This window comes from Hermetia illucens, chromosome 7, assembly GCF_905115235.1.
Source record: "Hermetia illucens chromosome 7, iHerIll2.2.curated.20191125, whole genome shotgun sequence".
Classification (NCBI taxonomy): domain Eukaryota; kingdom Metazoa; phylum Arthropoda; class Insecta; order Diptera; family Stratiomyidae; genus Hermetia; species Hermetia illucens.
In genome coordinates this window covers 5,287,420-5,303,043 of record NC_051855.1, presented here as the reverse complement: position 1 = coordinate 5,303,043, position 15,624 = coordinate 5,287,420, and the positions used below count along the sequence as shown (strand labels likewise).

At 40.2% G+C, this 15,624-nt stretch overlaps 1 protein-coding gene across 5 annotated transcripts; it reads left to right on the top strand.

Annotated features, from left to right (window-relative positions):
- Positions 1–10,039, top strand: LOC119660837 (ras-related protein Rac1). 5 transcript variants are annotated; one of them, XR_005250493.1, is made up of 7 exons: positions 1–156; positions 1,039–1,278; positions 1,410–1,481; positions 1,579–1,759; positions 8,643–8,777; positions 9,429–9,705; positions 9,764–10,039. XR_005250493.1 is itself a non-coding variant. In XM_038069709.1 (6 exons), the coding sequence occupies exons 2-6, from the start codon at positions 1,244–1,246 to the stop codon at positions 9,582–9,584; spliced, it is 579 nt and encodes a 192-aa protein (XP_037925637.1). In that variant the 5' UTR covers positions 1–156; positions 1,039–1,243; the 3' UTR covers positions 9,585–10,039. The 5 variants fall into 5 exon arrangements, 4 of the variants coding, with proteins under 4 accessions (XP_037925637.1, XP_037925640.1, XP_037925638.1 ...); XM_038069709.1 differs by having other exon boundaries at positions 9,429–10,039; XM_038069712.1 differs by lacking the exon at positions 1–156 and adding an exon at positions 185–444 and having other exon boundaries at positions 9,429–10,039.
- Positions 10,040–15,624: the final 5,585 nt, after the last annotated feature.

Here is a 15,624-nt window from a genome sequence, read left to right as displayed (position 1 = left end):
TCAATGGAACGGAGCAATCATCTTTCCAAATCTCTTGAAATTGCTGCTGGCAACGCTGCGTTCCAGTTCTGGTGAAACGTCTCTGTTGACATGACAATTACCCTGATGATCCCGTCTTGGGGGCTGCACTCTATTGTTCGGTGAGGCTTTTTCTTGGTAAGTAAAAGTTCCTCGAAACGACAGTTTCAGTTTCGCGTCATTGACCTGCCAGCATGAGTGATCCTATTTAAAACGTGTGCATTTCGCGTGGGGACAAATGTCGTTAAACGCGATCATCTAGATCAAGTTGAAAGTAGGCTTTTATCCATTCGTTGATATAAACATCCGCATACGTGAAAAACCAGTGTTCGTGAGATTCGATCCACTTATTTGGCGTGACGTTTACGCGAGAAGTAGAACCCAACACCGAGTTTGGGAGCCGTATCTTATGGCGAGATAAACAAGGTATATGTGAACACTTTCCCATCGACAAAAAGGGGAAGGGAAGGGACGTGCGAAGGAATTCCACTGCTCGCTCTCGTGGCAACAAGTAAATACTGGAGAGACATTTTGTCGGGTGTGGTGTGTGCATGGTGTTGTCTTCTGAAGGCTGGCACTACGGGTAGCAGACTTGCCTGTGAATGGATGAGTCAGTGAGGGCGACTCACTGCAACTCGAGTAAATAAAAGTGAGTGTGTGCATGACTTCCGATGCCCGGTTGTGGTGAATGTTTCTTATGTTGTGCATGCGTCCCAGATAAGTAGAGTCCGAGCGTTTCTGACGCACTTCTCGGGGTCCCGAGCGCGTCTACTTGTGATTGCCGCCGTCCGTCACACGCCCTTTTGTAAGAAATTGGTTGTTTTACTCCGCACACGCCACAGCTGTTCGCCACCACAGGCGAGACGTCACTCCATATACGGCCACAAGTGTAATCTTCATTGCGGGCGCGCAATTTCGTGATTTTCTTGCCTTACGTTGTGTCAGTAACTCACGACCGACTTTCGCTCATCAAAATTGGTGTTTACGCTCGGTATTATGTCTCCATTAATCTCTCCACAGGACGCTTGAATTTACGTAACAAAAGCAATCGTCGGTGTTCGTCCTTTACTTGCTGCTACCTCAAGAAAACCGAGGGAACCTGGACCGGCGATCTGTTGAAAGGAGAGTTTGGACAGTGGACGTAGATAGGCACATTGGTGCTGGGAAACAGCCGATAGTTGGACATAAGTGGATAAAACGGACATTTTGATACACCACAGATAAAATGCAGGCGATCAAGTGTGTTGTCGTCGGCGATGGGTACGTATACGATGCATTATTCGTCTCTCCTCGCCTGAAAGTGGTGTGTCAACAATTGGCAATCCACCTCTTTCTTTCTCAGAGTTCATGTGAAGTAATTGAAGCAAAAAATACATTTTAATTTATTACAGAGCCGTCGGTAAAACATGCCTACTGATAAGTTACACCACAAATGCGTTTCCAGGGGAATATATTCCAACAGTGTAAGTAAGGCTATCTGGCTTATGGTGACGAATATGCCTCTGCAATATTATCCCTAGAATCGAATGACTGTGATGACATGTATTTCTCTTAAGATAGATTTGATAACTATTCTGCGAATGTAATGGTCGATGCGAAACCAATCAATCTCGGACTGTGGGATACAGCCGGGCAGGAAGATTATGATCGATTGCGTCCACTTTCATATCCCCAAACAGATGTATTTCTCATTTGCTTCTCATTAGTCAATCCTGCATCGTTTGAGAATGTCAGAGCAAAGGTAAGTTTCTGGAAGCGCGCTTAATATTTACTTCTATTATTATGGAACATTTATAGTTTTTATTCGATGCATATCCGCGTCTTAAATCTAAACAATAGTAGGTGCCTTTTGATATTCAGCTCTATGTAATCCTTGTGTCCTTATATAAAATTCAAATCCATTAACAGAGTTCACACTGTTTTCAAAACCATACAATAGACGCAAATGTTCGAAACAAACGGCATATAGCTAGTAGAAAAGCACTATTTAAAATATTTAAGGAATATGGCTCCAAAAAACGGACTGAGTACAGACAAATGATGGAAAAGAGAGCCTTATATTTTCAAATGTGTTTGCAAGCCATGAATCTGAGCTTCTTCTTTTTCTTCAGCCTTTGTCCCGTTTACAAGCGGGGTCGGCTCGTCGTGATCGGCTTCGCCATTTGGCTCTATCGAATGCCTGATGTGGGTGCAATCTCGAGGCTTTCAAATCCCCATCCAGCGTATCAAGCCACCGTTGCTTAGGTCTGCCTTTTGGTCGTTTACCATCGACTTCGATGTTCAGACCAATCTTGGCAAGTGAATTCTCGTTTGCACGAATTGCGAGACCATACCATCGAAGACGCCTCTCTCGCAACTTTTCCACGATCGGTGCAACCCCATAACGATCGCGGATATCCTCATTTCGGATGTGATCTAAACGTGTGACGCCACTAGTCCAACGTAGCATCTTCGTGTCCATTACCGCAAGATGTTGCTCATTGTCTCAACACTCAGAACCATAGAGAGCGACTGGACGGACGACATTGCGGTAAATTTTAGATTTGAGACGTTCGTTGATACGTCGATCACAAAGGACACCAGTTGTGGAACGCCACTTCATCCAGGTTGCGTTAATGCGTGAAACAATTTCATAACGCAGCTCTCCATTGGCTGATAGCATTGACCCGAGGTATTTAAATCGCTCAGTTCTGGGCAGATCACTGCCGCTGACAGTGATTGTCCATGCCTGTTTCATGGGGATCGGTCGTCAAAAATTCAGTTTTGTTTAAATTTAATCTGAGACCGTGTTGCATGAGGCAATCATTCCATTTTTGAACAAGTTACTCGAGATCATTTTTGCTATCAGATGCTAGGAAAACATCATCTGCATAAAGCAGTGGGTAGGGCGCTGGACGTTGGATATCCCGTGTGACGGTGTCCATAACAAGGACAAAGAGGAGTGGTGAGAGGGCACTTCCTTGATGAACTCCAACAGAGACACGGAGCGGTTTTGATAAACCCGCCATACTTCGAACTTTACTTTTCGGATCGTGGTAGAGCAATTGAACCCAGCGCACGAGTTCTTCTGGCACGAAGTGTTGTCGTAAAGCATACCAGATGAGTTCGTGTGGTACACGGTCAAACGCTTTCTCTAGATCCAGAAAGGCAATGTAAAGAGGGCGATGCTTCTCACGGTGTTTCTTCATGAGTAACTGCGCAGCGTGTATTGTGTCAGTAGTTCCGAAGTTCTTGACAAATCCGGCTTGATTCACGGCTATTTCAACGATTTCGCGAATACGGTTGTGAAGAATGCGTTCAAACATCTTCATGGTATGGGAAAGTAACCGGATCAGACGGTAATTTGAACATTCTGCTGGGCTATCTTTCTTTTTCCATATTGGAACAGTGGTACTTTCTTGGCAGTCAGATGGTGTTCTTCCTTCCTGAATAACCCGGTTAAAGAATTCACTGAGCCACAGTGTTGGGTCCCAGCTCTTCGCTTTCCAGAACTCAGATGCGATGTCGTCAGGTCCTGTTGCTTTCCCCGATTTCGTTTGTTTTATTGCCTCCTCGATTTTAGTTGCGCTGACTGGTGGAACTGCTCCAAATGTCGGCAATGATTGTGGAAGTGGAGGATGAGCAAATTCTTCAGTTGAAATCTGCTCGAAGTATTCTCGCCATCTATCCGTTGCGGCTCGACGGTTGGTAAGCAAAGTACCGTTCTTGTCATTAACACAACAGAAGTGTTCGATATCCTGTGTGTGTTAATCACGGCTTTTAGCAAGTCGATAAAGATCTTTCCAAGTGTCCAGTTTATCGTAAAGATTTTTGAAATGGTTCGCTCGGGTGACAGCGACCGCTTTCTTTGCTTCCCGGTTGGCATTTTTATAAATTTGCCAATTAGCAGGTGTTTTATCGTCGAGAAATTTGTGGTAGAGGCGTTTCTTTTCACTGACCTTCATTTCAACGTCATCATTCCAAAGCCAAGTATCTCGGTTGATGTACCGCTTATCCGGCTTGATGGCCCCGAGGGTTGCAGAGGCCGCTTTGTGGATCGTGTCTTTCATTTGGTTCCATGATTCTTACACATTCGTAATGGTTGGCAATCGTATGAGTGAGACCGTTTCTTCTTTCTTCTCACCAAATCGCCACCATTTAATGCGCGGCGGGCCAGTGCGTTCCTCACGCTGTTTTATCGGCGGCTTAATTCGCAGGACGGCAATCAACGGCCGATGTTGAGGTGCGATGGTCTCATAGGGAACGACTTTGTAATCAGTGACAGTGGTAAAATTTTGGCGTCTTATGAGAGTATAGTTGATTTGCATTTTATTGTTCCCACTATAAAATGTGGGAAGATAAGACAATCGTTTAATGAACCATGTATTCATAAGTACAAGGTCATGGGTGTCCGCAAAATCGATTATACGCTCGCCACCTTCATTGCGCGCTCCGAACCCCTTAAGCCATGAATCTGAGCAATTCTTGCAAAATATTCGAGTCTCCAAATATGAGGGGTGTGATTCCACTCCGTAAAGTTTAGTGAAATTCTTCATTATTCTTGAAGATTTGTCGCGGAGTGGAAGGCGGAGCGCAGTTGTTCATTGCGCTATGAAGGATGTTGTGGCCTTCAGTAAAGGCCTCAACAGGCATATTCACGATGTGACGGGTTCCGATTAGGTCTAGGTTCATTAAATATCATGCTTTTTGTACAACGAATGAAGGAATTATCCCTTGACGTTTGTTAACCCTCTTGGGACCACATTTTCCTAGAATCATATAATGAGTACACTAGGTAAAAATTCACTCAAGCAAGTTTACACTGCGAAAAGTTTAGGAAATTTCAATTCAGACAACGAAAAAAATAAGTATTTTAAGCCTTCAAAATCTGATCTCTAGACGTATCACTTCCTGTTTGATTTTCGCTAGTGTGAATATTTATTCGTGCAAACATCGATATTTCGGGAACCACTTGTTCCCCTCATCAGTGCTAACAGGTTCTAACAAGTGCGAACCACTTGTTCCCTTCATCAGTGCTAACAAGTTCTTGTTAGCACTGATGAAAGGAACAAGTGGTTCCCGAAACAAGAACTTGTTAGCACTGATGAAGAGAACAAATGGTTCCCGAAATATCGGCATTTGCAAGAATAAATATTCACACCGACGAAAATGAAACAGCAAGTTTGTATTATTCCAGATAATCAATCGTTGCAAACACCGCATAATTTCACTCAGACGTATCACTTCAGTTGAAAAAAAAACACTACAAAAATAAGTTTTCTAGGCAGGGATCATAATGGGTGAAATTTATCCAGAAAATTTCAACGATGCACTTTCGAAGGCAGAAATCTAAAAGCCTAATCGATATAATACCTGTCTCGGTAGTTGAAGGTTTAAACTACTAGCAGATAATGGGCCAGTCCTATTTTCATGAATTTAGGGTTCGAATTTTATTGGGTTGGGGAAAAAGAAATGTCGTATTTGTGATCGAAATTTAAGGCTTTATTTAACGTACTTAGAATTAGCTGATTAAAGTCAAATATGCTTCCTTTTGTTCGCAAACTTGTTGCCATTTATAAGGCAACTTTATTATCCCCCCTTATAACTCCCCCCTCCTCAGACAGCCAGTTTTCACAAGCCTCTTTTGAGGCCAACTTATTAGCACCACGAGCGTTATGCATCGACCGGAAGAGATGATAATCACTTGGTGCCAGGTCCGGACTATAGGGTAGGTGCAACAGAAGATCCCATCCGAGCTCCCGTAGCTTCTGGGGGGTCATAAAATATGTGTGAAGCCGATCGTTGTCCTGGTAGAACACAACACCATTCCTATTGACCAATTCTGACCGCTTCTGGTCAATCGCCTGTTTCAAACGGTTGATTTGCTCACAGTTGAGGACCGAATTGAGGGGCTGGCCATAGTTGAGCAGATCATAGTGGATAATTCCCTTCCAATTTCACAAAACACAAAGCGAAACCTTCCTGGCCGTCAATCCGCGCTTGGCGATCGTTTAGGCCGACCACGACCGACGATCGCCGCGCTTCGACCAGGATTTTTTCGCTTGAGGTTATCGTACCTTCTTTTTCTCCATTTTCCATCCTTTTTTCCCTTTCCATGTTCAGGAAGAAATCGCTTGCCCCAAAACCGTATCAAATCCCACGCTCTAGACAGGCTAGGAATCTAGATAGTAAGCTAGAAGATACGAAAAATAATACAAGTGAAGTGAATTTGGAAAGTTCGTTGAATATAGAAAGTATAGTGAATTTACCAACCTTAGGAAGTTTAGGATCTTCAGTAGAAATCGAACCGAATATGACGACCGGACACGCAGTGACATCAGTAGATATTTTTAATTCCCTGAGAATTCCAGACGCGATTAAAGATCTCCCTCATTTTGACGGTAATCCGCGGTTATTATTCGATTTTATTGACAACGTAGACGAGGTGCTGTCTTTGATATCGGTTACAAGTGGAACACCGTACGGGCAACTTCTCCTAAGAGCAATTAGGAATAAGATCGTTGTCCCAGCAAACGAAGCTCTGAACATACACGGAACTCCGCTGGTGTGGGACCAAATAAAAGAAAATCTTATCCTACACTATTCCGATAAAAGGAACCAAGATAGTCTTATTTAGGATTTGCACAGCTTATCGCAGCAAAATAATTCGGTTCAAAAGTTCTACAGTGAGGTGAACGATCTCGTCTCAAGCTTGAATAACCACACTAATTTGCACGAAGCAGATACTAACATTAAAAGTGCCATGAAAACTTTACATGCTAGTTTAGGGTTGAAAGTGTTTCTGTCAGGACTAAAGGAACCGCTAGGTGGAATTATAAGAGCAAAAAATTTATCAGAAGCATTCTCTTATTGTATCGATGAGCAGAACATCGCATACAGTAAATTAGGGAACCAAAAACTGATCCCCTCTCCTTTAGGAGCGGTAGACAAAACCCCTGCATATCCATCATATTCCAAACCAGTACTTAGGCCGCAGCAAGGACACCTTAACTGGCCGCAACCTTCCCAACTACCAAAACCTCCGCAATTGTTACCTAATTTTAACTCATATCGATGGCCAACGACGAACTTTCCCAACAATAATTTCTTCCAACTCCGTCCACCCCAACATTTAACACAACCCTTTCAAAGACCCAATAATTCTCAGCTACTATTTCGAAGACCCCAACTACCATACCAAAGGCCAAATAATTTCCAGCCATATTTTCAACGGTTTCCTAACCCAACAATGAACAGACCTAAACCAATGGATACATCCTCAGGACAGTTCCAACCCACTCAACCTAGGCCTAACAATAACCAAAACATAAATCAAAATTCCTTCAGACCAAGTAATCTACCAAGGTTCACAAGTAAAGAATTATTTAGCGTCACCGAAGGTTTTATGAACCCAGTAAATATTCCTGATTACACACTAAATAATCAAGATTTGAGTTCACGATGATACATACACTACGTACCCGACAGAATATTGTAATTATTTATCCTACCCTATGGAGGTGCCGAGAATTCCGGAAACAGAAAAGGTGCAGGAGATTGAAACAGTTGTCAATGAAATTGAAGATACAAATTTTACTTGAAGTGCCTCAAACCACCAACCGGCTACATAGACTTGAATAAGTATCCAATCTTCCCTACATAAATATAACTTCTCCTTTCGATAAGTCATTCAAATTTCTAATAGATACTGGAGCATCAGCTTCGCTTCGCCGCCATTTTTCATTATCAGTCACCATCCGCTTCAAAAATGGGTCAAATTCGCAGGCGTCGATTCGGTCCAAGAGATTTTTTTGCGTAAACTCGTGTAGCACCTAAACATCCAGCTTTTTTGGAATCCAATCTTCTGCAAATGGTTCCAAACGGTTTTATGATCTATACCCAGTTCCTGGCCAATCGATCGAATGCTCACATGCTGACCTACTTGGATGATTGCGACGATTTTATCGGTTTCTACAACGATTGGCCTACCAGTACGGGGTGTATCTTCCACATCTACTACACCAGAACGAAATCGATGGAACCAAAGCTGTGCTATGCGAATCGTTACAGTATCGGGCCCATAAACTTGACAAATTTACCTCTCAGGTAGTAAAAACGTAAAATGTGACGAATTTCTTGCTTGGTGAACTCCACTTTTGACGCGCTATAACACTGTCAAAGAGACTTATAGCGCAGATTGTCGTCTTCAAATCGCCCTATCGCATGACCCGATGCAATAAGTACAACATAAGATTTGTTTAAGTGTCGCCATGTATTGACAAAATACGACATTTCTTTTCCCCCAACACAATACATCGAAAATATACGTGGGTGAAATTTACCTAGTGTGATCTAAGAGCGTTAATGATTTTTCCTTGGGAAGACTCTCTTAATAACAGGAATAAGGAAAAAAGGAACACCTTTTTAATCGTATAGCAAATTACAGAGGGAATTACAAAATTTTCGTATGCCTGGTTCGAGGGGTGAATTGTAGGCACATGGTAACGCTGTTTTCTAATTCCTCCAACTGTGGATGAGATTAAAATTCTAGCGATAAAGAAAAAACCGTCCAATCATTCCAACTAATTTTATAGCCAGAAACACAGTAGTCAGATAATAATTTATCTTCCTTGAAATCTTAACAGTGGTATCCAGAAGTTCGTCATCATTGCCCAAGCACTCCAATAATTTTAGTTGGCACGAAGTTAGATTTGCGTGAAGATAAAAGTACCGTAGAGAAATTAAGAGATAAAAAATTGGCACCGATCACGTATCCTCAGGTAAGTCTAATTAAAATAATCATTTCAGTTTTCACCAAAGGAAAGGCACAGTGGCTATCGAAAATAAGTAGACAAAGGCCTATTTCTCAAGTTTTATTTTTAAAAACAAAAAAGTAACGAAAGTTCACAGCCAAGTCGACTAGTATCCGGAAGTGAGATTTGAGCTGCGACCTTCCGTACGGCAGCCTCGTACTTTTGCAACATTGTATGCCGAAAACTTTATTCTTTTTTTGTAAGGTTTCGTCACTCTATTTGGCATTTTTTAGTCGACCTCAAAATATATGTTTTTATATAAAAATTGTTATTGTTATTATCTAGTGGGAAAACATTTGTTTTTTTTTAATCTTTTTTTTTAGTTTTTGTTTGTTTTACCTAATTATATTTTTTCCTTCGCTCTCGTGAACAAAAAATAAACAAAACCTCTTTTGCTTACTTATTTTTGACACGCGGAAAAAAGACGCAACTCGTAATTTTCCCGCAATAAAGTAACAATGGACAAAATTAATAGAAATTTCATTTCCTATAAGAGATAAAAGTATAGTTATATCAATGTTGACAATTGTACGAAGCATAGCCAAGGTGACGGGCTTGTTCACTTATTTATGACAGCTATTGTATGCTTAATTTTAACCTATTATGTTTACTCCTTAGGGCTTAGCAATGGCTAAAGAAATTGGTGCTGTAAAATATTTGGAGTGCTCGGCACTCACACAGAAAGGGCTAAAAACCGTTTTCGATGAAGCTATACGGTCAGTTCTGTGTCCAGTACTGCAGCCAAAATCCAAGCGCAAATGTATTATATTGTAAAAGTTACATTTACACAACTATATAGACACACACAAGTTTTTTTTTCTGAAGAACAAGCAACCACAGAGGAGACGAAATGAAGATGAAAAACAATCTAAGAAAATAAATAAAAAATTAAAAGGTACTTGTCTTTATATAAGTATAGTAGATAAACTATATCTGTTATATGTAAAAAGCAGAAGGAAACTCGACATGTATACATGGACAAACACGAAAACAAATACTTTAATAAAATTCAAAATGTATAGTTGATTCTGTGCAGAACGCTATCAGTCGATGTCGTCGAGGGTCGAAAGAAAGAAATGTGAATTATCTAGAAACTAGCAAAATCCGCATAAATTCGGTAGATTCGGGTGAAATTATGTGTTGTGTCCAAACAAATCTTTTTTTCTAAATGTTTTGTAATTTACTACCAAAAATACAAACAAGATAAAGAAAATACTAATTAACTAAAAGGAGAACTTTATTATGTATAAAAACCGAAATCGTACGAACAATTGTTTCTTTTCATCTGTAAATAGTGCCTTAAAGTGGATTCTCGTAGGATTGAATACTGCGTGGCATTCAATCTGATGATAAAGTAACCCACCTATAGTTCCATTAATAAAAAGATGTTAATAGGGCTTCGTCGTATCGTTGCGAATGGAGAGCAGAAGTGTCACGTCTCATGACCTTAAAATGTAGAATATTATAATACTGCTGTGTTCCCAGTTGTACATTACAGCAAATAACAGGACCATGTTCAACATTCGCTAAATTACAAAACAATGCTGAAATATCGCCATGTAGTACCCCGAATTGAGCTACTGTCTCCGGGGTGAAAGATGTCTAATATCCTAGAATCTATCTCTGCCTATAGCTGATAGAGAAGATATGCAAAACGAAAAATATAACAATTAGGTCTTAAAGCGATAAGCATGTGCAGGTTATTTCTGAAAGGACTCAACTCTAATGGAATTGGAAATTTTGCTCTATGAAGCTGTCTGAAATTCTGCTTGAGTTTAAGGAGCCTAGCTCATTTCCTCGGGTTGGAACCTAATTTGTATTCGGTTTTGTGATTCCCCGTTGCTATAGGTCAATGACTTGCGCGGCATTAAATGTAATGAAGATGCTGTTGATACCATACAGTTTATGAAGAAGTAAAGAGGAGATGCGTAACTTGGTAGCAGGTTGGCTGAGAAGTTTTTTTTTTTATAAAATTTGATTCTATGAGTCGACATAGTTGCTTTCAAGGACGATATAATGATTATAGTGGTCATATAATTTTTTCGATACCATTTTTATAAAACGATTTGTCTTTAGCCTCAAAATAAACCTTAGTTCCAGTGCTAAATTTCATTGCGGCGAGCATTCTCTTAAGGTCTGAGAACAGGAAAAAGTCGCTGGAGCTAGATCTGTAGAATACGGTGGATACGGAAACAATTCGAAGCCCAAAAATTGCAAGTTTGCCATCTGTTTCTTCAAATAGGATAGTTTTCCGCGATAGTCGACAAATATACCATCCGCACCCCAAAATACTGTTGCCATAGCCTCGCCAGCCAACAGTTGCGTCTTTCCGTTTAGAAGGTTCGATTAAAGTTATGTGGATATAAATAAAAAATCCAGAAACAGTTCCCTTTTACTATGTTTTTATGCCGAAATAGTAGTTTAACCCGCCCAATTACCATATCCGTTATGGAAAACCAATGCAGAACGCTAATTTGTTAATCATAATGGTTTAAAAATTGAATTCTCATAAGGCGGAAGAGAAAATGCGGTGATTGGCCCACACTTCATGTGACGTCATCGAGCGAGCAACTTGAATTTTATCACCGTCTTCCTTGGCATTTCACGCAGCAAATTGATTTCGACAGTTTTACATTTTTATGAGTAATTGCCAGGCCACTGAAGTTTTTGGCTCGAATCATGATATCATACAACATGGCTTCTCAGTGTGCTTGAATATGGTTGAAATTTCAAACACCCAATTTTTTTTTTCAAAAACGGTCTTTAAGAGTTTTGTAAGATTGCACCATAGAACCGATTTCCGTCATTTGTGAAAACAAAGCAGGGAGCCTATCGCGGCAGGATGACGTAATTCTCTCCTGGGCTATTTGGATGGTTGTTGCTACCCTTAATAGGTGCTTTAAAGAAAATGTTTGAACAGTGCTGCCACCGTTAATTTTATGTACATTTTGTAAAAAGCTTAATTCGTGATCACTACTACTGGTAGAGGGTCTGAGCTTCAAATTGTATATAGGTTGCGGGGTCTAGGTGCCAGGAAAATTTCTGATTTTTGGAGGAATCTGGGGAAAAACTTTAAACGCTTATATCTCCGTTAATATTGAGAATTTCGCAAAAAGGAGCTTAATTCGTGATCACTACTACTGGTAGAGGGTCTGAGCTTCAAAATGGTATATAGGTTGTGGGGTCTAGGTGCCAGGAAAATTTCTGGTTTTTGGAGGAATCTGGGGAAAAACTTTAAACGCTTATATCTCCGTTAATATTGAGAATTTCGCAAAAAGGAGCTTAATTCGTGATCACTACTACTGGTAGAGGGTCTGAGCTTCAAAATGGTATATAGGTTGTGGGGTCTAGGTGCCAGGAAAATTTCTGATTTTTGGAGGAATCTGGGGAAAAACTTTAAACGCTTATATCTCCGTTAATATTGAGAATTTCGCAAAAAGGAGCTTAATTCGTGATCACTACTACTGGTAGAGGGTCTGAGCTTCAAAATGGTATATAGGTTGTGGGGTCTAGGTGCCAGAAAAATTTCTGATTTTTGGAGGAATCTGGGGAAAAACTTTAAACGCTTATATCTCCGTTAATATTGAGAATTTCGCAAAAAGGAGCTTAATTCGTGATCACTACTATTGGTAGAGGGTCTGAGCTTCAAAATGGTATATAGGTTGTGGGGTCTAGGTGCCAGGAAAATTTCTGATTTTTGGAGGAATCTGGGGAAAAACTTTAAACGCTTATATCTCCGTTAATATTGAGAATTTCGCAAAAAGGAGCTTAATTCGTGATCACTACTACTGGTAGAGGGTCTGAGCTTCAAAATGGTATATAGGTTGTGGGGTCTAGGTGCCAGGAAAATTTCTGGTTTTTGGAGGAATCTGGGGAAAAACTTTAAACGCTTATATCTCCGTTAATATTGAGAATTTCGCAAAAAGGAGCTTAATTCGTGATCACTACTATTGGTAGAGGGTCTGAGCTTCAAAATGGTATATAGGTTGTGGGGTCTAGGTGCCAGAAAAATTTCTGATTTTTGGAGGAATCTGGGGAAAAACTTTAAACGCTTATATCTCCGTTAATATTGAGAATTTCGCAAAAAGGAGCTTAATTCGTGATCACTACTATTGGTAGAGGGTCTGAGCTTCAAAATGGTATATAGGTTGTGGGGTCTAGGTGCCAGAAAAATTTCTGATTTTTGGAGGAATCTGGGGAAAAACTTTAAACGCTTATATCTCCGTTAATATTGAGAATTTCGCAAAAAGGAGCTTAATTCGTGATCACTACTACTGGTAGAGGGTCTGAGCTTCAAAATGGTATATAGGTTGTGGGGTCTAGGTGCCAGGAAAATTTCTGATTTTTGGAGGAATCTGGGGAAAAACTTTAAACGCTTATATCTCCGTTAATATTGAGAATTTCGCAAAAAGGAGCTTAATTCGTGATCACTACTACTGGTAGAGGGTCTGAGCTTCAAAATGGTATATAGGTTGTGGGGTCTAGGTGCCAGGAAAATTTCTGGTTTTTGGAGGAATCTGGGGAAAAACTTTAAACGCTTATATCTCCGTTAATATTGAGAATTTCGCAAAAAGGAGCTTAATTCGTGATCACTACTATTGGTAGAGGGTCTGAGCTTCAAAATGGTATATAGGTTGTGGGGTCTAGGTGCCAGAAAAATTTCTGATTTTTGGAGGAATCTGGGGAAAAACTTTAAACGCTTATATCTCCGTTAATATTGAGAATTTCGCAAAAAGGAGCTTAATTCGTGATCACTACTACTGGTAGAGGGTCTGAGCTTCAAAATAGTATATAGGTTGTGGGGTCTAGGTGCCAGGAAAATTTCTGGTTTTTGGAGGAATCTGGGGAAAAACTTTAAACGCTTATATCTCCGTTAATATTGAGAATTTCGCAAAAAGGAGCTTAATTCGTGATCACTACTATTGGTAGAGGGTCTGAGCTTCAAAATGGTATATAGGTTGTGGGGTCTAGGTGCCAGAAAAATTTCTGATTTTTGGAGGAATCTGGGGAAAAACTTTAAACGCTTATATCTCCGTTAATATTGAGAATTTCGCAAAAAGGAGCTTAATTCGTGATCACTACTACTGGTAGAGGGTCTGAGCTTCAAAATGGTATATAGGTTGTGGGGTCTAGGTGCCAGGAAAATTTCTGATTTTTGGAGGAATCTGGGGAAAAACTTTAAACGCTTATATCTCCGTTAATATTGAGAATTTCGCAAAAAGGAGCTTAATTCGTGATCACTACTACTGGTAGAGGGTCTGAGCTTCAAAATGGTATATAGGTTGTGGGGTCTAGGTGCCAGGAAAATTTCTGATTTTTGGAGGAATCTGGGGAAAAACTTTAAACGCTTATATCTCCGTTAATATTGAGAATTTCGCAAAAAGGAGCTTAATTCGTGATCACTACTACTGGTAGAGGGTCTGAGCTTCAAAATGGTATATAGGTTGTGGGGTCTAGGTGCCAGGAAAATTTCTGGTTTTTGGAGGAATCTGGGGAAAAACTTTAAACGCTTATATCTCCGTTAATATTGAGAATTTCGCAAAAAGGAGCTTAATTCGTGATCACTACTATTGGTAGAGGGTCTGAGCTTCAAAATGGTATATAGGTTGTGGGGTCTAGGTGCCAGAAAAATTTCTGATTTTTGGAGGAATCTGGGGAAAAACTTTAAACGCTTATATCTCCGTTAATATTGAGAATTTCGCAAAAAGGAGCTTAATTCGTGATCACTACTATTGGTAGAGGGTCTGAGCTTCAAAATGGTATATAGGTTGTGGGGTCTAGGTGCCAGAAAAATTTCTGATTTTTGGAGGAATCTGGGGAAAAACTTTAAACGCTTATATCTCCGTTAATATTGAGAATTTCGCAAAAAGGAGCTTAATTCGTGATCACTACTACTGGTAGAGGGTCTGAGCTTCAAAATGGTATATAGGTTGTGGGGTCTAGGTGCCAGGAAAATTTCTGATTTTTGGAGGAATCTGGGGAAAAACTTTAAACGCTTATATCTCCGTTAATATTGAGAATTTCGCAAAAAGGAGCTTAACTCGTGATCACTACTACTGGTAGAGGGTCTGAGCTTCAAAATGGTATATAGGTTGTGGGGTCTAGGTGCCAGGAAAATTTCTGGTTTTTGGAGGAATCTGGGGAAAAACTTTAAACGCTTATATCTCCGTTAATATTGAGAATTTCGCAAAAAGGAGCTTAATTCGTGATCACTACTATTGGTAGAGGGTCTGAGCTTCAAAATGGTATATAGGTTGTGGGGTCTAGGTGCCAGGAAAATTTCTGGTTTTTGGAGGAATCTGGGGGAAAAACTTTAAACGCTTATATCTCCGTTAATATTGAGAATTTCGCAAAAAGGAGCTTAATTCGTGATCACTACTATTGGTAGAGGGTCTGAGCTTCAAAATGGTATATAGGTTGTGGGGTCTAGGTGCCAGAAAAATTTCTGATTTTTGGAGGAATCTGGGGAAAAACTTTAAACGCTTATATCTCCGTTAATATTGAGAATTTCGCAAAAAGGAGCTTAATTCGTGATCACTACTAGTGGTAGAGGGTCTGAGCTTCAAAATGGTATATAGGTTGTGGGGTCTAGGTGCCAGGAAAATTTCTGATTTTTGGAGGAATCTGGGGAAAAACTTTAAACGCTTATATCTCCGTTAATATTGAGAATTTCGCAAAAAGGAGCTTAATTCGTGATCACTACTACTGGTAGAGGGTCTGAGCTTCAAAATGGTATATAGGTTGTGGGGTCTAGGTGCCAGGAAAATTTCTGGTTTTTGGAGGAATCTGGGGAAAAACTTTAAACGCTTATATC